A 26,171-nucleotide genomic window follows, 5' to 3' on the forward strand; every position below is an offset into this window, starting at 1 on the left:
TTGCAAATAGAATCACATATTATCTTATATCCTTGACCTTATTCATATATTCATATCATGCGTGTTTAATGACATGACTTATTATTTCAGTATTTCTTACATCAATGTTACCGTTGTCGGCTCTAAAAGATGAAGATTTTTAACATTTTGGATAAATGTTGAGTGAGAGGTAAGCTCGGTTTCATAAATTTTAGTTGTTTAATACAGATTTACTATACTCAATGTTCAGTCTTTAAAATATGAAAAATTACTAAACGGTATCTATGTAAACGTAAAATAAACATGTTTGTGTGTATAAACAATTTTGTGTGTTAAGTTTGAAATACGTAACATTATTTTTTTTAACATTAATATTAAAATGCTGGAGTAAACAATATGTAAACAGATTGCTGTTATAAAAGTCTTGAGACGACATTTACTTGTGTTTCTCTATTGGTCTAACTATAACTAATTTTGACATGACTTCTTATATATATCACCGGTCCATAGTTCGTGTTATTGACTGGTCTATAGTTCAACACTACAATATATTGTGCTAAAGACAAAGCTTAAAGAAACAATGACAATTTATTTTTAATACCATGTAATAATACACTTATAGAATATCATGCCGGTCGGAAAATAGCATAATGCTAATGTATTATGTTTAAAAGACCGGCTCAAAATAAAGTTTCTTGTATCTTGTATCTTGTATCAAATCAATAGTTTGTGATTCTGATCTTGGGCAATTGTTTTGACTATTGGCCAGCTTGCCATTCAGTAGGTGTATAATATCACATCGAGGCCAATTTAAGTATAATTTACGAGACGTTTTTAAGTGAGGAAATTATTTAAACAAAAAGGACACTCTGAAAGCTGTAGTTATTACACTTCCTGGCAGAGTCTGGAGATCATTTCATTCCAATGGCCTCGTCACTATGACATTGACCTTTGGTATATTGACTAAAAACATGTAGTGAAGTCATCACGCACGGGAAATGTTGACGTCCGGTTTTTCTCAAAACGTGCATATAATCACATATTCTATCTTATAAATTTGAATAACAACTCAAGATATATATATATATATATATATATATATATATATATATATAGAGAGAGAGAGAGAGAGAGAGAGAGAGAGAGAGAGAGTGTGTGTGTGTGTGTGTGTGTGTGTGTGTAAACTATAACCAGCAGGACATTTTGTAATTCTAAAGTTATCTTTCATTGTGTTAAATTTGTGTATTTGTCGATGCCATTGTTAATAAAATGTGCAGCTGATGTAGGCAAGTTGTCTGCTGAGATTTCACTAGATAAAGATCTTTGTGTTCTGGTGAATCACAAAATGTTTGGTTCTCAATGACTGTAGTCTTAACTATAGGCGAAATGTAGCAAGTGTATTAACTCTAGTGATTTGCCAATTATAAATCTTTTCCGATATATATTCTACTTTAAAGGTTTCCTGTCCGTTAACGATATGAAATAAATGAAAGTTCTGGCGGATGCATAGGTATGGTGGCATATTTCTGCATATGATAATCATAAAATTTTCATGAAAAGTATATGAACTTTCGAGAAAAAAACAATACTTATCAAGAAAAAATTGAATAAGCTTTCGTGAATTTAGAAGAACGTTTTCGTAAAAATATTATCTGGTTAATATCCAGACTATTTGTCAAAATAGTGCCCAGTACTGCATAAAGATTACTCTATAAAGACAACTTCTGTTTTCATGAAAAAAAGAAAGTTTCGCTAAAACCTCTTATTTTCGCAAAAAAAAGTTTTGTCGCCATTTTCTGCATACACTTAAGTAGATAATTTTCGCGTAAAGTTTAAGTTGTTCGCGATATTCTTTTTTTTTTCTTGAAAGTTTATATCATTTTTATGATATTTTCTAGATTATCGTATGCAGAAAAAACACAACATTTTTCAAGATAATTTTTTTTTCACGAAAACATGCATGGTTTCGCAAAAAAATATCTTGATTATTCATTTATTATTACATGATGTAGTTGGCACAATCGTGATTTTTTTTTCACTTAAAACAAGAGTTTCTTTTAATGAAAGGTTTTTTTAATTTTCACGAAAACTATACGAATTTTCGCGAAAACTATCTGCTTAAGGTTTCGAAGTAGGCATTGAGAAACAAAAATCAAACAACACCAAATCATAGAAAGAAAGAGTTGTTTGACATGAAAATTGAACAGCATGTAAAACATGTATATTACTTTACGAAACAAGTGTCAGTATACTGATATAAACTTTGAATTCCAGAAAATGACTGCCTATAGGGGCCCCACTTCCGGACAGTTAAACGCCTTTAAAAACTCACCATTTTCAAAGAACTGTTACACATGTTCGTTTTGATGCATTTGCAATAGCGTGCGAATGGTGAAATTTCACATGACAAGGTGGAACATAGTTTTCAGCAATTGTTTATCTTTATTTCTTTACAAATGACATTCATGTTCAAAGGGAGACAACTTTTTCTCGATGATTACTTAAAATAATCGGAAAAAGTTGTCTCCCTTTTGAAAATGAATGACATGTGTACTTAAAATAATCGGAAAAAGTTGTCTCCCTTTGAAAATGAATACCATTTGTAAAGAAATAAAGATAAACAATTGCTGAAAACTGTGTTGCACCTTGTTATGCGAAATTTCACCACTCGCACTCTATTGCAAATGTATCAAAACGAACATGTGTAACTGTTCTTTGAAAATGGTGAGTTTTTAAAGGCGTTTAACTGTCCGGAAGTGGAGCTCCTTTAGGCAGTCCTTTTCCGGAATTCAATGTTTATATCAGTATACACACACTTGTTTCGTAAAGTAATACACATATTTTACATGCTGTTCAACTTTCATGTCAAACAACTCTTTCTTTCTATGATTTGGTGTTGTTTGATTTTTGTTTCTCAAGGCCTACTTCGAAACCTTAAGTGGATGCAGAAATTTGGCACCATAGTACTTAGGCAACAAGTGATATTTTATTAATATTTTACTATGATGTCATGTCCCGTCATGTCATCAAACTCGTTCGGGTATAGAGTATCTTTTAATAATGATTGATCTAATGTATAAGCAGTGTGAGATATGGACATTTTGAAAACCGTCATGCACTATTACTGAGGTTAGTTCAATAGTCTTTCCTGGTATCGAACTTGTTCTAGTAATGTTTTTTGAAAGATTCATGAATTGTTGCTCAATAAATGTTATATTCAGTGTGTTTAAAAAAATAAACTATTGACAGAAAACAAAATCGGACAAAAGGCGGTTACAACATATCATACTTATTGCCTAGGTGAACTAGTCAGCACTAACTTCATATTTCGTGCTCAGCTGAGCTAGTAACTCCCTAGTTCTTGCTACCATAACTTAACTGACGCTATTCTTATTTTGTGATTGTCGCGTCTTTCCGTAACATCAAATAAAACTCTCTGAGGCTGAATGTTCTTAGCTAGTAACTCTCGAGCTCAGGCTAGCTCCTAATTCAAACTGACAGTGTGCACATGTACTCTGATCTACAGACTAAGGAATGTTAGTCTAACAGATGATATCGTTTCAAGTGATCGCCAGCTTCAATTTATTGGACTGGAATACCAGACGACACCTATAGCATTGAATAAAACTGGTTGCAACCGGCCATGTATCTTTAATTCAACAGTCATCCAAGTTTGAAAAGATAGTTCCAAACAATATTCTTTATTTTCAGGTTGCCCAGTCAATGAGCAATAGACATAGTAAAGCTAGTTTCGTAGTTTTGGTTGGCTTGGATGACAAGAAAGTATGTCCCAGTGTAGTACGTCAACAGACTCTGTGCATGGAAGGAAGAAAAAGAAAAAGAAGAGACGAGGAAAAACGTCAGACAGTAAAGAAAAAACTGAAAGTGACCAACCTGATGTCGGCAACATATGTTGTAATCCTTGTAAAAATGTTTTGGGAAATCATATTTCTGCGGAAAAGTTTTGTGTAAATTGCTCTGAATATCTATGCAAATCATGCAGTGACTATCACACTAAACTTGCTGCAACTAGAGAACATGTTTTGCAAGACAAAGAGAGCGTGCCTAAGGATAAGCCCAAGGTCAAGGAAAGTGCAGTAAAGTGCTATTCACATCCTGACAATGTGATAGATCATTACTGTAGGTCATGTGACCTAACAGGATGTCAAGCTTGTATAACTTTAGATCATAAGACATGCACGAAAGTAGACTATATGTCGAGCACAATAACTGAACTAAAAAACAGCAGTGAGTACAGGGAATTAAGTAACAGATTAAAGCTATTAACCACTGAGCTCGATTTTACTGGAGAAGCGCTAAAATGCAATGAAAACATGACCGAATTCTTAAAAGAAAGAGCAAGAACAGCAATAGGAAAGCAAAAAGATGAAGTTTCAAGAATTCTTAATGACTGGGAACATGAAATTTTGGAAGCGATAGAGAAAATGGACAAAGACAAAAAGACGAAACTAAAGTCAGCATCTGCGCAACACAGTAACTTGACCTCGGAAGTAAAATCTTTGACCTCTGACCTTGAAGAGAAGGAACAACATGGGAACCTGTTAGAGTTCTTCATTACTATGAAAAGAGACCACAATCTTCTTCCAAAATTGATACATAAATTTCAAGTTCTGCAGAAAGAAAATAAAATACCTAATTATGGATTTGCCCCATCGATGCAGTTGTGCGAGGCGCTGAAGAAAGCCGATGCTATCGGTTCACTTACACAGTTATCTGCTGGGCAGAAAAGACACCTTACATTCCGTAAGGCTATCAGCGTGAAATCAGAACAGGACTGGTATTCCAATTGGGTGGGCAGTGTCTGTGTAATATCGGAAAGAATTCTGGTTACAGCTGACCAAGGTTTTCTCAAGGTAATAAACACCGACACTGGTAAAATTATATTCATTCTGACCGTTCCAAAACTACCAGCAGGTATAACTAAAACAGCGGATAAAGAAATAGCTGTAACAATAAATCAGGAGAAAAAGGTTATGTTTTTCTCCTTTGCAGAAAATGGGGCTTTAAGTTTCGAACGCGAGTTTGAGGCAGATGGGGAATGCAAAGGCATAGCACATACAAACGGAAAGTTAATACTGACATTCAGCAACCCTGGGAAAGTTGAAATTGTTGATATGAAAGGAACAGTTTTGAAATGTTTCAAAGAGGACATGGTTGAATACAAATTTCTAAAATACTGTAGCTACGTAGCGGTCAGCAAAACTAAGGACATGTTTTACGTATCAAATAGCATGGAAGATAGGGTGACCTGCATGACGCTCGATGGAAAAGTCATTGCCTTCTATAGGGATGATGCGCTTCGAGAACCATGGGGTATGGTAATTGATGAGAATGGATCAGTTTTCGTCTTCTGTGGAATGTCTTGTAACATGCATCAATTGACAGAGGACTGTACTAAAGTGCACGTATTAAGAGAAAGGGGACCTGGACCACCGTGTGCAGTAGACTACTGCAGGAAAAGTAAAAGACTGTATGTTGCAAGGCTGGCTGGGGAGAACATAAATGAATATGATTTAGAGTAGAACATTTATTCTTTCAATTGGACTAAACAATAAATGACAAACTCACAGGCAACATGACATCTGAATTATTTCTATTTGTAAAAGAAGCTGATTAATTCTTAAAAACAACGAAAAGATCGGTCATATTTACACTCAATGACATACAATTAGACGTTTTGAAGACACTCCTGTAAAAGCTATTGCTTGGTTAGTACAAACTTTTAACAGGCCAACTTATTTGCTTCTTCCCATGGAAGAGATTGGCTTAGGCAATATTCAAGTCGCAAGCAATGTTTTCCCCGTACCATTTCCTTTGGTACAGACATGATGTCTCTATTTTTTCTCTTTATCATTATTGGCAGAAGTTCATCACCATCGATATCATCATCATCATCACCACTTTTATAATATCACGTTTAGCAGGAACAGACTTGTCTGGGTATACAAATGCATGCTACTTTTAATAAGTTTTTTTGGCTAGTATATTTCAAATGATCCATTCCGACATATATTTGATGAACATTTTTTGCATACATCTTCTTTTATATTTTGTGAATTTTCATAGCCTAACTTGATAAACATGATAGCTTTAAGTTTAGACTGTTGCACTGCCTTTCCACTTCAGCAGTTCGAATGTTGAGCGAGAAACTATTGTAAATGTAAATCAATAAAAGAACATGATAATTATAGTAAGTCAGTTTTATTGTGTTACAAATGACTAAGGCCTCGGTCGTTTTTCCACCAAATAAGACGATATTTTCCAGGACAAGTCTTTGTTTATATATACAGGTCGAACTACGAAGCCCGATTTTTGATATAGTGTTTCAAATTAAAAAAAATATAAAGAAAAAGAAACCACTGACAAATTAAAAAAATATATATAAAGAAAAAGAAACCGCTGACCGTAAATTTGTTAAAATTCCCTTCGCAAATCGTTTACCGGAAGTGCCGCAATTCCATCGAAGCGGAGCACCAGCAGTGCTGAAATTGCGCGATTAGCAGCCGTGATCTATCTATCTTTCAGATATTATTAGCAGATGCGTAGTCAATCGTATGGAAGTGCATTAGTGCCAGGTGCATGTTATTTATCAGCTCGAAATTTCGAGTTACAAACTACAAAAGTTTACGTTGATGTATAGGTCCTGGCCAACATTAGGTACCTGGTGTATCCGCTGGGTAACCTACAAGGTCATATAATTAAGAAACCGGACAGCGTGACTGTGCTCATAGAAAATATAACTATTTAAACCACGATTCTTTATTTATTGATTTTTTTTGTTGGGTTTAACGTCGCACCTACATAATTATTGTAATATGCGACTTTCCAGCTCCTATGTTTGATGGAGACCTCACGTGCCTAAACTATGTTTAAATCTGGAATGTTTTCGACGTAGTTTGAGAAAATATGGCAATGAAATATAGACAAACGCAAAGTGAACGTGTAGTTAGCAGTCTGACCAGGATCTGGTACGTACTTGGACAAATGTAGATTTTGGGGAGAGGTCATAGAAGGTGACCGGGAAGTATTCAAACCAGGAATATTCTACTATTTATGGAAGGTTTTCGACTTATAGTTCGAGCCCTACCACCTGATCATACTATACATTTAAATGAAGGTCAGGATACAGTTTGAAATCTGGAGTAGCTCTGGAGGATATGGTAGGTTATACATTGATGTAAATTTTGATCCAAGATGACCCATAATCATATCTGACCTTGATTTCATCAAGGCTAACATTCCGACCAAATTTCATGAAGATCAACTGAAAATTACAGCCTCTATCGCATACACAAGGTTTTTCTTTGATTTGACCTAGTGACCTAGATTTTGACCCTAGATGACACATTTTCGAACTTGGCCTAGATTTCATCAAGGTAATCATTCTAACAAAATATCATGAAGGCCAGTTGAAAAATACAGCCAAATATCACCTACACAAGGTTTTTCTTCAATTTGACCTACTGACCTAGTTTTTGACCCCAGATAACCCATTTTCGAACTTGGCCTAGATTTCAACAAGGTTATCATTCTGACCATAATTCATGAAGGTCAATAAAAAAAATACATCCTCTATCGCATAGAAAAGGTTTTTCTTTGATTTGACCTGGTGTCCTAGTTTTTGACCCCAGATGACCCATTTTCAAACTTGGCATAGCTTTTATCAAGGTTATCATTCTGACAAAAATTAATGAAGACCAGTTGAACAAAAGGGCCAAGATGGCCCTAGGTCGCTCACCTGAAAAACACACCATAACAGTGTAAACATGTTTGACCTAGTGATTTCATAGAAAAAAATATTCAGACCATTTGTCATTAAAACTGGAGCAAAGATCTTGAGTAAAAATAAGTATTTTCTTAAATTTGACCTAGTGACCTAGTTTTTAACCCCAGATGACCCATTCGAGCTTGACCTATATTTCATTAAGGCTATCATTCTGATCAAATTTCATGAAGATCAACTGAAAAGTACAGCCTCTCTCGCATACACGAGTTTTTTTTTAATTTAACTTAGTGACCTACTTTTTGACCCTAGATAAGCCTTAATCAAATTCTAACTAGATTTCATCAAGGAAATCATTCTGACTGAATTTCAGAAAGATCAATTAAAAAATACAACGTCTATCGCGCACACACAAGGTTTTCCTTCGATTTAACCTAGTGTCCTAGTTGTTGACCCCAGATGACCCATTTCGAACTTGGCATATATTTCATCAAGATTGTCATTCTGACAAAAATTAATGAAGACTAGTTGAACCAGAGGGCCAAGACAGCCCTAGGTCGCTCACCTGAGAAACACACCATAACAGTGTAAACATGTATGACCTAGTGATTCCATAGAAAAAAATATTCAGACCATTTATCATTAAAGTTGGAGCAAACATCTTGAGTATAAATAAGTGTTTTCTCAAATTTGACCTAGTGACCTAGTTTCTAACCCCAGGTGACCCATTCGAACTTGACCTATATTTCATAAAGGCTATCATGCTGATCAAATTTCATGAATACAGCCTCTATCGCATACACGAGGTTTTTCTTTGATTTAACATACTTTTTGACCCCACATTATCCTTAATCAAATTCTAACTAGATTTTATCAAGGAAATCATTCTGACGTAATTTCAAGAAGATCAATTAAAAAAATTCAACGTCTATCGCACACACAAGGTTTTCCTTTGATTTGACCTAGTGACCTACTTTTTGACCCCAGATGATCCATATTCAGACTTAACTAGATTTCATCAAAGCAATCATTCCGACCAAATTTCATGAAAATCAGTTGAAAAATACAGACTCTATCGCATACACGTTTTTCTTTGATTTGACCTAGTGACCTATTTTTGACCCAAGATGACCCATATTCAAACTTGATGTAGATTTAATCAAGGCAATCGTTTTGACTTAATATCAGAAAGATCAATTGAAAAATACAGCCTCTATCGCATACACAAGGTTTTTCTTTGATTTGAACTACTGACCAACCTTTTGACCCCTGATTGCCCATATTCGAACTTGACCTAGATTTCATGAAGGCAAACATTCTAACCAAAATTCATGAAGATTATTGAAAAATACAACCTCTATCGCATACATAAGGTTTTTTCTTTGATTTGACCTAGTGACCTAGTGTTTGACCCCAGATGACCCATTTTCGAACTCGGCCTAGATTTCATCAAGATTATTATTCTGACCAAATTTCATGAAAATCAGTTGAATAAAAAACAGCCTCTATCGCATACACATGGTTTTTCTTTGATTTGACCTAGTGACCTAGTTTTTGACCCCAGATAACCCATTTTCAAACTCTGCTTAGATTTTAAGGTTATCATTCTGACCAAATTTCATGAAGATCAGTTGAAAAATAAAGCCTCTATCGTATACACAAGCTAAATGTTGACAGACGACAGACGACGGAAGCCGAACATCGAGCGATCAGAAAAACTCACCTGAGCATTGCTTGTTCAGGTGAGCTTATAAAAATACAGCCTCTATCGCATACACAAGGTTTTCCTTTGATTTGACCTAGTGACCTAGTTTTTGACCTCAGATGACCCATTTTCAAACTCTGCTTAGATTTCAAGGTTATCATTCTGACCAAATTTCATGAAGATCAGTTAAAAAATAAAGCTTCTATCGCATACACAAGCTAAATGTTGACAGACGACAGACGACGGACGCCGACCATCGAGCGATCAGAAAAACTCACCTGAACATTGCTTGCTCAGGTGAGCTAATAAAAATACAGCCTCTATCGCATACACACGCCAGACGTTGACGGTCGACAGGCAGACGACAGACGCCGGACATCGAGAGATCATACATGTAATATTTCACCTGAGCATTAGCTAAAAATCCACAAGTTGGCTATGTCAACGGCCGTTACTCTGTAAATAGTGCTCAAATCTCAAGAAGAATGCATAGTAAGCAAGGTCACATCATGATAAAGACACTTGCAGTGCTTCATCAATTTATATGAAAGACTTTTTGAGCTAGGCACATCACAAGGTAAAAATGTATATTTTTGACTATTTCAGGGTCCATAACTCTGGAAATAGGGGCAGACCGGACAGAAAATAGGAGGTGCGCAAGATCATATCATGATAAATTTTCCTGACTCTTGCAAGGTTTCATCAATTCACATCAAATACTTCTTCCACTAGGCGGGTCACAAACTTAATCGGACGGACGGACACATGGACAAGTCCAAATCTATATGCCCTCCTCTGAGTGGCGAGGGCACACAAAATGCTCCGTTACCCTGAAGTTAGATCAGCACTTGTTCCGGTGAATTTTCTTTGACGATTCATGGAAGTTGCTCAGTAAGTGTGATTTCTAGTATATGCAAATGTAAAAGAAAAAAAGAGAAACACAAACAAACAGAAAAGACCACAACAAAAGATATATGGTTACAAGTTTACACATTCTGCTCAGTAAGCTAGTTATTACATACCTAATATTTCGTCTTCAGCTGAGCTGCTACCTCTGAGCTCTAATTAACAACCCGGATGTGCCACCGAAATGAATGAAGGGCCATTTCTTTTGTTATTTTCTTTTGTTGTTTAGGGAACTTATTTTTTTTTAAAATATACTAATTTTGATTGCTCAGTTTTGTTGAGTAATGTGCTGACCAATTAGATTATAATTCTAACAGCATGAAAATCTCACCCTTTTAAGGCATCGCAACAGTGGCGGCCATTTTACTCAAAATTTTACATGCAAATTTTCATTAAAAAAAAAGATGACTACTAGTAAGTGGTAACAATAAAGTCAATAATTTTTTTCATAATTATGTTCTAAATATCTATGTGAACATATGCAAGTAAAAGGATGTGCATTTCACTACCTGTATTATGCCTTTATTCGATATTTTTCTCTGGCCAAAATGACAAAAGTTTGCAGTCAAACTCAATATATATTCAATACATTTAAAAGATAATTACAGCCAATTGTAAAGCAGACCGTGAAAAACAAAGTCTTAGGAAATTATTTTGAAATTTTACCTGGTTACTGAATTATACACAAAAATCCCAACACCATCAATTTATCCAATTTGTGCTATCTGTTCACACATAATTTACATGTATATAAACAGGTGATATTATAGGTTGACTGTTCAATGAAAAACTATGTTATCTCCATATATAAATTAATATAGATAGCGTAGTGTTGCGTTGAACCATCGATGTGTATAGGTTTACCTAGCTAGCTGTGGTCAGTAATGCATGTACAAACAACATTTTAAATGAAATTTACATGGGGTTGTTTTTTGTGTCTAATGCAATAACCAGGAACAATTTCGACAAAAATTCCGTAAGAGTTTGCAGTATACATAAGTTTGATAAGTTTATTTCAAATTTTCCTTTAGGCAAACTGGCCCATTTGGTTTACAAGTATGAAAATGACGGGACAATTATTTAAACGGAGAAGGTACATATAGTACTTTAAAATGAACTAAATTTTGTCTTTGTAATATTTTTATATTGGAGTTTGACTGCACGTAAGATTTCAATATTTTGGGCCGAATTTGGGGTAAACTTTCGGTCTAAACGAGACTCAAACATTTTACAAGCGGCATATGTACTATAAATCATCATATTATAATTTGACCAACTGTTAAGGCTTTAGTGTAATTTTCAAGAGAAAAATACTCGGCCTGAAAATATGAACTGATATTGAGTTGTAACTGTGGCGATGCCTTAAGAACACTCTCACAGAGACTTGTTAGTCCAACACATAATACCGGTAGTATTTTGGTCACTATAGCCTAAATTGTTTTGGACTGGAATATCTGACGACACCTATTGTGACCTAACAGGGGTGTAACGATACGCTAATCTCATGATAAATACATATCGAGATACAGATGCATCGATACGGTACATATCGCGATACTGTAGACCTAGGCTACTATCCATGCACATGACGTGCCGATGCAGAAGTCGCCGCTATCTTGAAAATTTGAAAACGGATTCTACATCCGTATGAATATAACGACATCCGTATGAATATAACCGATAGCTTAGCGATAAAGTTATAAACACTTATTGAGATTTTAATGAATAAACTAAAAATGCAACTCCAGTTTTGTGTTCGTAAATAATTTGTCATAACGTTTTTACAAGGCCGAAATTTAAGTTGAAAGGCACGGTCGCAAGCGTTAAGCAAGCCGAAATTTCGAGTTATTACTCACAATGAATCGTAGGTATCCACACTTATGTTTATATTACTGAATACTGGATGGAGAAATAGATTCATAATCAGTTATTTTTTGTGTATTTATCGCAGAAACTTTTGAGCAACGAGGGAAATGATAAAAATTAGTGGCAGACGATCTAATCTACCAAACTTCACAGCATGTACTTTTTACGTCGCATTCTACTTTTGTTTTCGCATGCCACTTGAAAAATAAAACTTACCATGTCAAATCTTACTGACAACGAAGAACAATGGGTTTAATCAGCGATATAGGTACAAAGTTTTTGATTACATGTAGATTTGACGAATGGCAGTGGCTAGATTACGGTACCGTAATCCTAGCCTCCGGTTCTTACGGAAGTTCCGTATTCCTACAACCCTATGAGAATAGGCTAGGATTACGGAAGTATTTAAGAGGCATCAAATTTATGTTAGGACATGCATAAATGACATTGTAAACATACTCATTTCACTAATATTTCGTGCTGTCGATCGGCCGTTTTGGGTTAGTATATAATCTTAATGGCGTGCCCGGAAATCTATGTTTCATATATACCTGAATTTTTTTTTCCCATCAAGTTAACAAAAATGGTCTTTATTCAAACGCGATCCGCAGCAATTGCTATATAAACATAAATCGCCTATACATGAATCTACGATAAAATATGGTTGGCTGTTACATTTCACCCCCCTATGATTGTAACATAAGAGATTCTACTTCAGTTCCATTACATACGAATTATTTCAGGGCCAAACGGTTGAAATCAGCATTTCAAAAATCATAAATATAATAAAAAGTCATGCTGACTTATGTGTAGGTCCGTAAAACACGTTCTGATCTCAACGAGCGAATACAATTAGCTCAATTATGATTCAGCGGTGATGTCATAAATGTATGACATAAAGTATGACGTCATAATGATGTGACGTCATATAAAGTTAAGCTCGTCACTCGTAACACAGGGTCAACTCGCCTAATTTGATGATTCTGTTCATAATTAGTTTGCAAGCTGTTAGATTACTATTTATGAATACTTCTCAAAATACTGATAAAAACAAGAGCTGTCTCCATAGGATGACACATGTCCCCGATGGCACTTTGAATAAATAGTTATGGCCGATGTTAGAGTTTAGGACCTTTGACCTACGGAGCTGGGTCTTGTGCGCTACACGTTGTCTTACTGTGTCACACATTCTTGCACAGTTATTTTAAAATCCATGCATGAATGACAAAGATATGGACCGGACATGCCCATCAATGCACAATCATGAAAAATGACCTTTAACGTCTAAGTGTGACCTTGACCTTTGAGCTACGGACCTGCGTCTTGCGTGTGACACGTCGTCTTACTGTGGTACACATTCATGCCAAGTTATTTGAAAATCCATCCATCGATGACAAAGATATGGACCGGACACGCCCATCAATGCACTATCCTTTAACGTCTAAGTGTGACCTTGACCTTTGAGCTATGAACCTGGGTCTTGCGCACGACACGTCGTCTTACTGTGGTACATCGTCTTACTGTGGTACACATTCATGCCAAGTTATTTGAAAATCCATCCATCGATGACAAAGATATGGGCCGGACACGCCCATCAGTGCACTATCCTTTACCGTCTAAAAGTGACCTTGACCTTTGAGCTACGGACCTGGGTCTTGCGTGCGACACGTCGTCTTACTGTGGTACACATTTATGCCAAGTTATTTGAAAATCCATACATCGATGACAAAGATATGGACCGGACACGCCCATCAATGCACTATCCTTTAACGTCTAAGTGTGACCTTGACCTTTGAGCTACGGACCTGGGTCTTGCGCACGACACGTTGTCTTACTGTGGTACATCGTCTTACTGTGGTACACATTCATGCCAAGTTATTTGAAAATCCATCCATCGATAACAAAGATATGGGCCGGACACGCCCATCAATGCACTATCCTTTAACGTCTAAGTGTGACCTTGACCTTTGAGCTACGGACCTGGGTCTTGCGTGCGACACGTCGTCTTACTGTGGTACACATTTATGCCAAGTTATTTGAAATTCCATCCATCGATGACAAAGATATGGACCGGACACGCCCATCAATGCACTATCCTTTAACGTCTAAGTGTGACCTTGACCTTTGAGCTATGGACCTGGGTCTTGCGCGCGACACGTCGTCTTACTGTATTCATGCCAAGTTATTTGAAAATATATCCATCGATGACAAAGATATGGAGCAGACACGCCCATCAATGCACTATCCTTTAACGTCTAAATGTGACCTTGACCTTTGAGCTACGGACCTGGGACTTGCGCGCGACAAGTCGTCTTACTGTGGTACACATTCATGCCAAGTTATTTGAAAATCCATCCATTGATGACAAAGATATGGACCGGACATGAAAATTGCGGACAGACCGACAGACTGACAAAGATATGGACCGGACACGCCCATCAATGCACTATCCTTTAACGTCTAAGTGTGACCTTTACCTTTGAGCTATGAACATGGGTCTTGCGCACGACAGGTCGTCTTACTGTGGTACATCGTCTTACTGTGGTACACATTCATGCCAAGTTATTTGAAAATCCATCCATCCATGACAAAGATATGGGCCGGACACGCCCGTCAATGCACTATCCTTTAACGTCTAAGTGTGACCTTGACCTTTGAGCTACGGACCTGGGTCTTGCGTGCGACACGTCGTCTTACTGTGGTACACATTCATGCCAAGTTATTTGAAAATCCATCCATTGATGACAAAGATATGGACCGGACACGAAAATTGCGGACAGACCGACAGACTGACAGACGGTTCAAAAACTGTATGCCTCCCTTCGGGGGCATAAAAACAAATTACGTTCCATTGGCTATGCAACACTTTCTAACCATAGGGGGTAAATTGTAACAGCATCTGACCCGAATGACTTATTACGCTGAAAATGTAGTACTGTAAAATGCGAATTATCTGCGTTGTTAGAATCGAAATAATAAATATGTTCCAATAATTTTATCAATTAATAAAACATGGGCAGTCGTTTGGATGCGAATAATAATATAGGAACAGATTTATTATTTCTTAAATAACATACACTATGGTTTTTCAAATAACTTGGCATGAATGTGTACCACAGTATGAAGGTATTAAATGCCTTCGCTACTATTTTCTATATAAAATTAACAACTTATAACATATTTTTATCAAGATTTCTAGCCTTTCACTTCCTGCGAGACTACCCTTGTCTTGAAGGTCTGTCTTTAGGTAATCAAAATATACCCAAAAAATATGGGGTTGACCATAATGCAGTGAAACCATGGTCACGTGACTGAGACACGTGATGAAAACGCTAATATTGCGTAGGTAGACATCAGGAAATACCTACTTTCACTTTCATTTTACAAGGCAGCTTCAAATCAACTTTTGAAGCATATAACATAGCTTAAAATCATCTGCGGACATTCCTTTTTACAATCAAGCATCAATAAAGCTTATATCTGGTATGAAAATGGCCTTTACTAGGCGGGAAAATTGCACTATATATTGATAAGGACTACATTCGAGTGGACCACGGAGGCATATCCGGCTACCAGGAAGGTCTAATACGTCTGTACCTAAGTTCTCCATGTTCTTACTTGGGTTATTTTGATTTTAATTAAAGGTATACTGTTCAAAAATACCTTTAAATCATTATTTTTTGTGTCTTGGGGTCCGACTTATTACCCCAAGACACCCCAAGACTTCAAATAAATGGTTATTTATATATATTTCATTAAAATATAATGTAAAACTGTGATATTTTGAGATAATTTATTGTAAAAAATATAATATTGACGTATAATATGGCCGGTATTATCATTACAACATTAAACCAAGGGAGGTAACCGCTAAAGTATTAATAAATCGTCCCCTTAATGCAAAAAGGTACCATGAGCATATATACAACGACACCGGTAATAAATTTTATTTCCGCGGCGGAGAGCAGCATCGGTCTCACGGTACTATCAATTTTTGTTTTCTCGAAAATAAAACCAGTAAAATATTGTTTTATTTGTTGTTTTACCTTTTTAATTAACTATTTTGAATAAATAAACAGCAGCTGATTCAATATTTCGGAATGGTATCTTTCAAAATGACATGAGCTTCTCAATTCAAACCAATAACAAAAGGTGTGGTAGTCTTTTTGTCACGATCAAATAGCCAGTAATTACCGGCAATTAACGTGTCACCTCGTGTCAATTATGTTGTTCACAGGTTGATCTCGGTTAAAGATTATTCTCGATCTTTAATTAGTATCATAATTTTTGTGATTTATTAACATTTCTTTCATCAAAATACAATGTACTTTTAAATTTATACGAAATTAATTTTGTTTGAAAGAAAAATAAACCATTCGATCTTTTACTGAACGTAACGGCAATCTTAGATTTTAGCAGTGACAGTATGCGGGGGGAGTAGTTTCCCTTTACCAAAATGGCGAACATCGGTAACAAACTTGTTTTGAAGTTGGAAAATTGTCTATACCTGTGTATTATGCGCACCCACGATTGGGGGTGGTCCAGGGGGTAAAAAAACTGCGCATTATACATGGGTATCTACGGTAACTTGGCATGAATGTGTACCACAGTAAGACGACGTGTCGCGTGCAAGACCCAGGTCCGTAGCTCAAAGGTCAAGGTCACACTTAGACGTTAAAGGATAGTGCATTGATGGGCGTGTCCGGTCCATATCTTTGTCATCCAAGGATGGATTTTCAAATAACTTGGCATGAATGTGTACCACAGTAAGACGACATGTCACACGCAAGACCCAGGTCCGTATCTCAAAGGTCAAGGTCACACTTAGACGTTAAAGGTCATTTTTCATGATAGTGCATTGATGGACGTGTCCGGTCCATATCTTTGTCATTCATGCATGGATTTTAAAATAACTGTGCATGAATGTGTGACACAGTAAGACGACGTGTCGCGTGCAAGACCCAGCTCCGTAGGTCAAAGGTCCTAAACTCTAACATCGGCCATAACTATTAATTCAAAGTGCCATCGGGGGCATGTGTCATCCTATGGAGACAGCTCTTGTTTTAGCATGTTACCGGAAACAAAGAATTTTTTTTAGGCCTTGCCCAAAACGGCAGATATAGATAACATGAAATAATAAGGCAGGCATGAAAAATTAAGTGAAATAAGTAAGTTTACAACATCATTTATGTGTGTCTTACATACACTTTATGCCTCTTAAAATACTTCCATAATCCTAGCCTATCCTCACGGGGTTGTCTAGGAATATGGAACTTCCATAATCCTAGAACCGGAGGCTAGGGTTACGGTACCATAATCGTAGCCACTGCCTTGACGAATTGCCTATGCTCCTAACGTAACTCAATTGTGAAATGATATGTGATGATTGACAAAATAAACTTGCTCATTGGTTGTAGTTGTTCAATAAAACTTGTTGCTTATTAGCTATCAGCTGATATTTGTCTCTGAAAATGCAAGCCAACCCTTCATAAAGGTAACAGAATAATGTTTGAAAGTATTAATCATCAGTGTCATCTTTGAACAAAAAAAGGTCTATTCACAACATAGACTGTATAAATGATATGAGCCGTGCCATGAGAAAACCAGCATAGTGGCTTTGCGACCAGCACGGATCCAGACCAGCCTGCGCAGTCTGGTCAGGATCCATGCTGTTCGCTAACAGTTTCTGTAATAGTAATAGGCTTTGAAAGCGAACAGCATGGATCCTGACCAGACTGCGCGGATGCGCAGGCTGGTCTGGATCCATGCTGGTCACAAAGCCACTAATATGTTGATTTTCTCATGGCACGGCTCATATACATCCTGTTAAAATTTAATTATTTTGATAAATACAATAAAGATAAAACTGTTGTATTTGGTTATAAATGCTATTTATCTAGTAAACTAAGGTCAAAAACCATTAAAGTAAGGTAAAAACCATCAGTTTTATAGTATGCGCCGCAAAAAACCTCCCACTTGAGGCTCCAAATATCCCACTTAGAAATCATGAAAACCCCTCTTGAGGGTCAAAAAAGGTTGGGAAGCATACACATTGAGCATTCTTGAAACAAAAGGAAAAAGAAAATACAAACTTCCTACACTTGGAAAATACTTGAAATTTTATTTTAAAGTTAAAAAAACTGTTATTATATATGATACATTTTGTTCAGTTTCTATCTTCAACACTGATTTTATAAAAGTTTTCATTCAATTTTTCTACTTTTCACTGTATCATTACTGTATCATGAAACAGGTCTGTGATACAATGTACGAATCACCAGACTAAGGTATCACAATACAGTGAATTGCGATATATCGTTACACCCTTAACACCTAAATCGTTGAATGAAACCAGTCGGTTCATACTATCCAAGGCTGAAAAGACATTCTTATTCAATATTTTAATTTCTTTACTTTCAGGTTGTCCTGTTTTAAAGCAATGGTCATATCAAAGCCAGCTGGATCTATTTTTGCCAAGTTTCGTAATTTCAATTTGCTTGGATGACTAGATAGTATGTCCCAGTGTAGTAAGACACCAGAGTCTGTGCATGGAAGGAGGGAAAACAGAGAGAAGAGTCCTGGAAAAGCCTCAGACAGTAAGACTGAAAGCGACAAGTTAGATACCTGTAACATATTTTGTGATCCTTGTAGAAATGTTGCGGGAAATCATATTTCAGCGGAAAAGTTTTGTGTAAATTGCTCTCAATATTTATGCAAATCATGCAGTGACTATCACACTAAACAGGCTGCAACCAGAGAACATGTTTTGCAAGACAAAGAGAGCTTGCCTAAGGAGAAGTCAAAGGTGAAGGACATAAGGTTAGAAAAATGCCATTCACATTCTGATAATGAGATAGAATATTTCTGTAGGTCATGTGACCAAACAGGATGCCTTGCTTGTATAACTTTAGATCATAGGACATGCACAGAAGTGGACTATATTTCGAGTACCGCAACTGGACTTAAAGACAGCAAGGAATACAGGCTATTAAGCACCAAATTAAAGCTGTTAACAACTGAGCTTAATTTTACTGGAGAAGCGCTCAAATGCAACGAAAACAAAAAAGAATTCTTAAAAGAAACAGCAAGAATAGCTATAAAGAAGCAAAAAGATGAAGTTTCAAGAATTCTTAATGATTGGGAATGCGAAATTTTGGAAGCGATAGAGGAAAGGGACAAAGACAGCGAGACCAAACTGAAGTCAGCATCTGACAAACACAGTATTTTGACCTCTGAAGTAAAATCTGTGACCTCTGATCTTGAAGAGAAGGAACAACATGGGGACCTGTGTCAGTTGTTCATTGCTATGAAAAGAGACGAGAAACTTCTTCCAAAATTGATAAACGAATTTCAACTTCTCAAAAAGGAAAACAAGATACCTAATTATGCTTTTAACCCATCGATGCAGTTGTGTGAAAAACTGAAAAAAGATGATGCTATAGGTTCACTTACACAGTTATCTGCTGGGCAGAAAAGACAACTTACATTTAGAAAGGCTATCAGTGTGAAATCAAAACACGACACATATTCAAACTGGGTGAGCAGTGTCTGTGTGATATCAGAAAGAATTATTGTAACAGCTGACGTAGGTTTTCTCAAAGTAATTAACACTTGCACTGGTGAAATTGTATTCATTTTGGCCGTTCCAAAACAACCAGCAGGTATTACCAAAGCTGCAGATAAAGAAATAGCAGTTACAATAAATCAGGAGAGAAAGGTTATGTTTTTTTCCATAACCGAATATGGTGTTCTAAGTTTGGAACGCGAATTTGGGGTGGATGGGGAATGCAGAGGAATAGCACATACCAACGAAAAGTTAATACTGACATTCGAAAACCCTGGGAAAGTTGAAATTGTTGATATGAAAGGAACAGTTTTGAAATGTTTCAAAGAGGACATGGTTGAATACAAATTTCTAAAATACTGTAGCTACGTAGCGGTCAGCAAAACTAAGGACATATTTTACGTATCAAATAGCATGGAAGACAGGGTGACCTGCATGACGCTCGAAGGAAAAGTCATTGCCTTCTATAGGGATAACGAGCTTCGAGAACCGTGGGGTTTGGTAACTGATGAGAATGGATCAGTTTTCGTCTTCTGCGGAATATCTTGTAACATGCATCAATTGACAGAGGACTGTAATAAAGTGCACGTATTAAGAGAAAGGGGACCTGGACCACCGTGTGCAGTAGACTACTGCAGGAAAAGTAAAAGACTGTATGTTGCAAGGCTGACTGGGGAGAACATAAATGAATATGATTTAGAGTAGAACATTCAATCTTTCAATAAGACTAAACAATAAATGACAAACTCACGGGCAACATATTAACATCTTGATTATTTCTATTTATAAAAGAAGCTGATTAACTCTTAAAAACTAAAAAAGAGGTCAGTCATATTTATACTCGATGACATACAATTAGACGTTTTGAAGACACTCCTGAATAAGCTATTGCTTGGTTAGTTCAAACTTTTAACAAGTCGGCTTATTTGCTTCTTCCCATGGAAGGGATTGGCTCAGGCAATATTCAGAACTTCAAGCCGCGAGCAGTGTTGTCCCCGTACCATTTTCTTTGGTACAGACATGATGTCTGTAATTTTATCTTTAATATCATTATTGGCAGAAGTTCATCATCATCATCATCATCATCATCATCACCACCAGCTACTTTTATAATATTAAGACTTAAAGTTTAGCAGGAACAGACTTGTCTGGGTATACAAATGCATGCCACTTTTAGTAAGTTTTTTGGCTAGTATACTTCAAATGATCCATTCCGACATATATTTGATGAACATTTTTTGCATACATCTTCTTTTATATTTGTGAATTTTCATCATGTTCATAGCCTAACTTGATAAACATGTTAGCTTTAAGTTTAGACTGTTGTACTGCCCTTCCACTTCAGCAGTTGAGCGCGAAACTATTTTAAATGTAAATCAATATAAGAACATGATAATTATAGTAAGTCAGTTTTATTGTGTTACAAATGACTAATGTATACTTGTCAGAATTTTGAGGATCATGAAAAGTAGGTCCAGGATCTGTAAAGAAGCTGTTTAGCATTTTGATATGGTATAACTTAAATTGTTGAGTTGGCCAGGCCCGAATCCCAGTTCCCCATCCCTCCCACCCCACAGCTGGCTGAAAAGTGACCCACAATCATTAAAGTTGCACCCAACTATTTTGTCAAAGGAATATTTTCTCAAAGTTTAGACCGACCCAGAAACGCACCATAGGCCACCATTTCATACCTGTATTTCAAATTTTCAAGGGGGAGATCCCCCCCCACCCAGCAAAATGAGAGAAGTATTGCTCCAGTACCTCAAAATTTAGACCAAAGATGCCCCAGAGGCCATGATTTCATAACGTATTTCAAAATTTTCCAGGGGGAGAGCCCCTGACCCCCACTAAAATGACAGGGATACCCATCCCATACATAAAGGTTTAGACCTAAAAGTCCACCAGAGCCCTAGCATTTCGTACCGGTATTTCAGTTTTCCAGGGCGAAAGCCCCTGTCCCCCTAAAATTAGGGGAGTACTCTCCAGTACCTCAACATTTAGACAAACAAGACCTATTGTAGAACACGAAATCCACTGTTGCGGGTCACTGTGACCTTGATTTTTAGGCCAAATCAAAAGAGGTCTTCTGCTGGTCATGACCAACATTCCTATCAACTTTCATGATCCTAGGCCCAAGCATTCTTGAGTTATCATCCGGAAACCGTTTAACTGTTCCGGGTCAATGTGACCTTGGCCTTTGACCTACTGACCTAAAAATCAATAGGGGTCATCTGCTGATCATGATCAACTTCCCTATCAAGTTTTGTGATTCTAGGCCTAAGCATTCTCAAGTTCTCATAAAAAAACAGTTTAACTGTTTGGATCAGTGCGACTTTGACTCTAAAATTTTAGTGGCTAAATATACAATATTTAAATGTAGAATGAATAATATATTTCCAAATATAGTGATGTTCAGAACCGAAGTGGAATTTCTATTGAAGACAGATGTTAAAGGCCAAAAAAGATAATAAATTAAATAAATTCAGAGAAGTATGGAGTGAATATTCTTCTTTGCTTTTGAATAGAGATTAATTACATATTTAGAGTCTATTATCTTTTTCCAGCGCTGCACTGAACTTTTTCTGTTCATCTATTTTTTTTCTCCCTTTTTTCACCTCCAGTACTTATAGTTTGCTTTTTGTTTTCCACCTTGTTCAAGGCTCCATTTTACTTTGTAAATGAGTCCTGCAACAGACTCTCACTGATCTTGTCTCCTTTATAACATGTTTTTTTATGTGTTTTTTTTTTTCGCCCTTATATGTCTTCCTATATCATAAATTGACAGAAGTAGTGGTATCCTTTTACTGTTACTGTTGTAGTGTACTGTCTTGTTTATGTGTGTATGTATGTTGTATGTTCTTTTTTGTGTAAAAATTGGGTAGACATTTATTCATAAAAAATTAACATTAAGATCTGTCAAAAGTAATAATATTATGGAAATTGCCTAGTTTGAAATGCTTTACTATTATCTCTTATTATCTCTTAGATAAAAGCAACTTTAATGTTTATCATTCTCCTTTCACCAGTTATAACAAATTAATGTCTAATAGTAAAGAACTTATTTTATAATTTAGTATCTCCCTTACTGGTTGCTTGAAAATACATATTTTTGGTTTACATCTTAACCATTGCCTAGCTTGGCGCGGTTGGTTTTACCTTTGCTGGCTGTGTAGAGCATTGTCGGACTGCATGGATGTGCAGGCTTATTGAGATCTACACTGGTTGCGGGTGTGGAGCCAACAGCGTCCAGCATGGTGCAATCTGATGGGCGTTTGCATTGATCTCTATTTAGCCAGTACCTTTTTTTTTGTTGGTAAATACCCCTTAGAATATGGTGCAGTCTGATGGTTATTTGTATTGATGTCTATTCAGCCAGTACCTTTTTTGGTAAATACCTCTTAGAATATGGTGCAGTCTGATGGTTATTTGCATTGATCTCTGTTCAGCCAGTACCTTTTTTGGTAAATACCCCTTAGAAGATGGTGCAGTCTGATGGTTATTTGCATTGATCTCTATTCAGCTAGTACTTTTTTGGTAAATACCCCTTAGAATATGGTGCAGTCTGATGGTTATTTGTGTTGATCTCTGTTCAGCTAGTACCTTTTTAGGTAAATACCCCTTAGAATATGGTGCAGTCAGATGGTTATTTGCATTGATCTCTATTTAGCCAGTACCTTTTTTGGTAAATACCCCTTAGAATATGGTGCAGTCTGATGGGTGTTTGCATTGATCTCTATTCAGCCAGTACCTTTTTTGGTTAATTACCCATTAGAATACTTATTAATATGGTACTCCGCCCAAGATTGGAGAATTACGTCCATATAGAAATTTAGCTGTCTTTATATAAAAAATTTAATAAGAGGTAGTATGTAAGGTTATGATATTTTAAGTAGTTCCATAACAAACATTGTTAATGTAGTCTTTTCAAAAGCCATAGAGCTTGTATGTTATTGTATGTGTGTGATTTGTGGAATAAAATATATGCCCATAAAAAAAAAAAAAAAAAAAAAAAAAAAAAAACTTTCATGATCCTAGGCCCAAGCATTCTCGAGTTGTCATCTGAAAACCGTTTTACTGTTCTAGGCCACTGTGACCTTGACCTTTGACGTACTGATCTCAAAATCAATAGGGGTCATCTGCTGGTCATGACCTACCTCTCTATCAACTTTCATGACCCTAGGCCCAAGTGTCCTTGAGTTATCATCCAGAAAGGGATTGGTTTACATACAGACCGACCGACATCTGGAAAACAATATACCCCTCCTTCTTTGAAGGGGGGCATAAAAATGCAGCAGAGGCCATCATTTCATGCCTGTGTATCCAAAACTTTAAGGGGGTAGACCCAAACACCAACAGAGGCCTCCTTTCTATACCTACGCCCTCTCGACGCTATGCACCTCGACGATGACGCCTTTGTTCTAAACATGAGACCATCTCCAGTCAAATATTTCTGGATCTGGGCCTCAGGTTGTCTTATAATTTGTGTTGACTGAAAAATGTTGGGTCATGCAAGTTTAATATATACAATGAAAAGTAAACATTTAAAACTCTTTTTATTTCAATTATAATTTCTGAATAATCTCAAACCGGTGCTTACATAGTACTTTTGCAATACATGTATACCTTATTTATATGAAAATTACTGTTTTACAAAATTCAACATATACAAGAACAAGAGTGCCAGAATGTCACAATATACGCTCATAGCAAATTTCTTTACTCTAGCACCTGTATTTGCAAATGGAATTTTAATTTTGTGTTGTTTAGTAATTATTGTAATTCTTTTGTTTTCTACATCTGCATAAAAACTCCTTACCAGGTAGAGATACCTTAAAATACACCTAAAATTTGAAAGTAACATCTATGCTGTACCACAGAAAAGTGGTCTTGGTTTTTCCCTACGGTCAGTTATAAAAAAGTTACAAAATAAGTTATTTATAGTAACAACTAAGGGAAGCAAATCTTAAAAAAAATCAAGAGCTGTCACTAATGGTGACAAATGCCCCCGCAGCACCTTGACCTTTGACCTGGTGACCCCAAAGTCAGTAGGGGTGGTGTACTCAATAAGTACTATGAGCATGTGAAGTTTGAAGGTCCTGAATGAAGTGGTTTGCATGTAAAGTGCCTTCATGCAAAAAGTTAACGTTGGCCCCTGTGACCTTGACCTTTGACCTGGTGACCCCAAAGTCAGTAGGGTTGGTGTACTCATAAAGTACTATCAGCATGTAAAGTTTGAAGGTCCTGGGTGCAGTGGTTCGCGAGTAAAGTGCCTTCATGCAAAAAGTTAACATTGGCCCCTGTGACCTTGACCTTTGACCTGATGACTCCAAATTTAGTAGGAATGGTGAACTCAATAAGTACTATCAGCAAGTGAAGTTTGAAGGTCCTGGGTGCAGTGGTTCGCAAGTAAAGTGCCTTCATGCAAAAAGTTAACGTTGGCCCCTGTGACCTTGACCTTTGACCTGGTGACCCCAAAGTCAGTAGGGTTGGTGTACTCATAAAGTACTATCAGCATGTAAAGTTTGAAGGTCCTGGGTGCAGTGGTTCGCGAGTAAAGTGCCTTCATGCAAAAAGTTAACGTTGGCCCCTGTGACCTTGACCTTTGACCTGGTGACCCCAAATTTAGTAGGAGTGGTGTACTCAATAAGTACTATCAGCAAATGAAGTTTGAAGGTCCTAGTTGCAGTGGTTCACAAGTAAAGTGCCTTCATGCAAAAAGTAGACATTGGCCCCTGTGACCTTGACCTTTGACCTGGTGACCCCAAAGTCAGTAGGGGTGGTGTTCTCAATAAGTACTATCAGCAAGTGAAGTTTGAAGGTCCTGGGTGCAGTGGTTTGCGAGTAAAGTGCCTTCATGCAAAAAGTTAACGTTGGCCCCTGTGACCTTGACCTTTGACCTGGTGACCCCAAATTTAGTAGGAGTGGTGTACTCAATAAGTACTATCAGCAAATGAAGTTTGAAGGTCCTAGTTGCAGTGGTTCGCGAGTAAAGTGCCTTCATGCAAAAAGTTAACGTTGGCCCCTGTGACCTTGACCTTTGACCTGGTGACCCCAAAGTCAGTAGGGGTGGTGTTCTCAATAAGTACTATCAGCAAGTGAAGTTTGAAGGTCCTGGGTGCAGTGGTTTGCGAGTAAAGTGCCTTCATGCAAAAAGTTAACGTTGGCCCCTGTGACCTTGACCTTTGACCTGGTGACCCCAAAGTCAGTAGGGGTGATGTACTCAATAAGTACTATCAGCATGTGAAGTTTGAAGGTCCTGGGTGCAGTGGTTCGCGAGTAAAGTGCCTTCATGCAAAAAGTTAACGTTGGCCCGTGACCTTGACCTTTGACCTGGTGACCCCAAAGTCAGTAGGGTTGGTGTACTCAGTATGTACTATCAGCATGTGAAGTTTGAAGGTCCTGGGTGC

The 26,171-nt window shown here is 36.9% G+C and overlaps 2 protein-coding genes across 4 annotated transcripts; both read left to right on the forward strand.

Moving 5' to 3' along the window:
* The first annotated feature begins 21 nt into the window (after positions 1-21).
* On the forward strand, positions 22-6,190 carry LOC123537792 (uncharacterized). Its single transcript, XM_053547712.1, has 2 exons — positions 22-169; positions 3,691-6,190. The coding sequence occupies exon 2, from the start codon at positions 3,765-3,767 to the stop codon at positions 5,520-5,522; it is 1,758 nt and encodes a 585-aa protein (XP_053403687.1). The 5' UTR covers positions 22-169; positions 3,691-3,764; the 3' UTR covers positions 5,523-6,190.
* Positions 6,191-10,677: 4,487 nt separating this feature from the next.
* LOC123537796 (uncharacterized) lies at positions 10,678-23,787 on the forward strand. 3 transcript variants are annotated; one of them, XM_053547734.1, is made up of 2 exons: positions 10,678-10,748; positions 18,621-23,787. In XM_053547734.1, the coding sequence occupies exon 2, from the start codon at positions 18,715-18,717 to the stop codon at positions 20,467-20,469; it is 1,755 nt and encodes a 584-aa protein (XP_053403709.1). In that variant the 5' UTR covers positions 10,678-10,748; positions 18,621-18,714; the 3' UTR covers positions 20,470-23,787. The 3 variants fall into 3 exon arrangements, with proteins under 3 accessions (XP_053403709.1, XP_045177561.2, XP_053403706.1); XM_045321626.2 differs by lacking the exon at positions 10,678-10,748 and adding an exon at positions 12,338-12,468; XM_053547731.1 differs by lacking the exon at positions 10,678-10,748 and adding an exon at positions 17,550-17,694.
* The last annotated feature ends 2,384 nt before the right edge of the window (positions 23,788-26,171 follow it).

This window comes from Mercenaria mercenaria, chromosome 1 (genome assembly GCF_021730395.1).
Source record: "Mercenaria mercenaria strain notata chromosome 1, MADL_Memer_1, whole genome shotgun sequence".
NCBI classification, from domain to species: Eukaryota; Metazoa; Mollusca; class Bivalvia; order Venerida; family Veneridae; genus Mercenaria; species Mercenaria mercenaria.

Excerpts from the sequence above, each read along its gene's own strand:
- LOC123537792 (XM_053547712.1), top strand. The coding sequence starts at position 3,765 with ATGTCCCAGTGTAGTACGTCAACAGACTCTGTGCATGGAAGGAAGAAA.
- LOC123537796 (XM_053547734.1), top strand. The coding sequence starts at position 18,715 with ATGTCCCAGTGTAGTAAGACACCAGAGTCTGTGCATGGAAGGAGGGAA.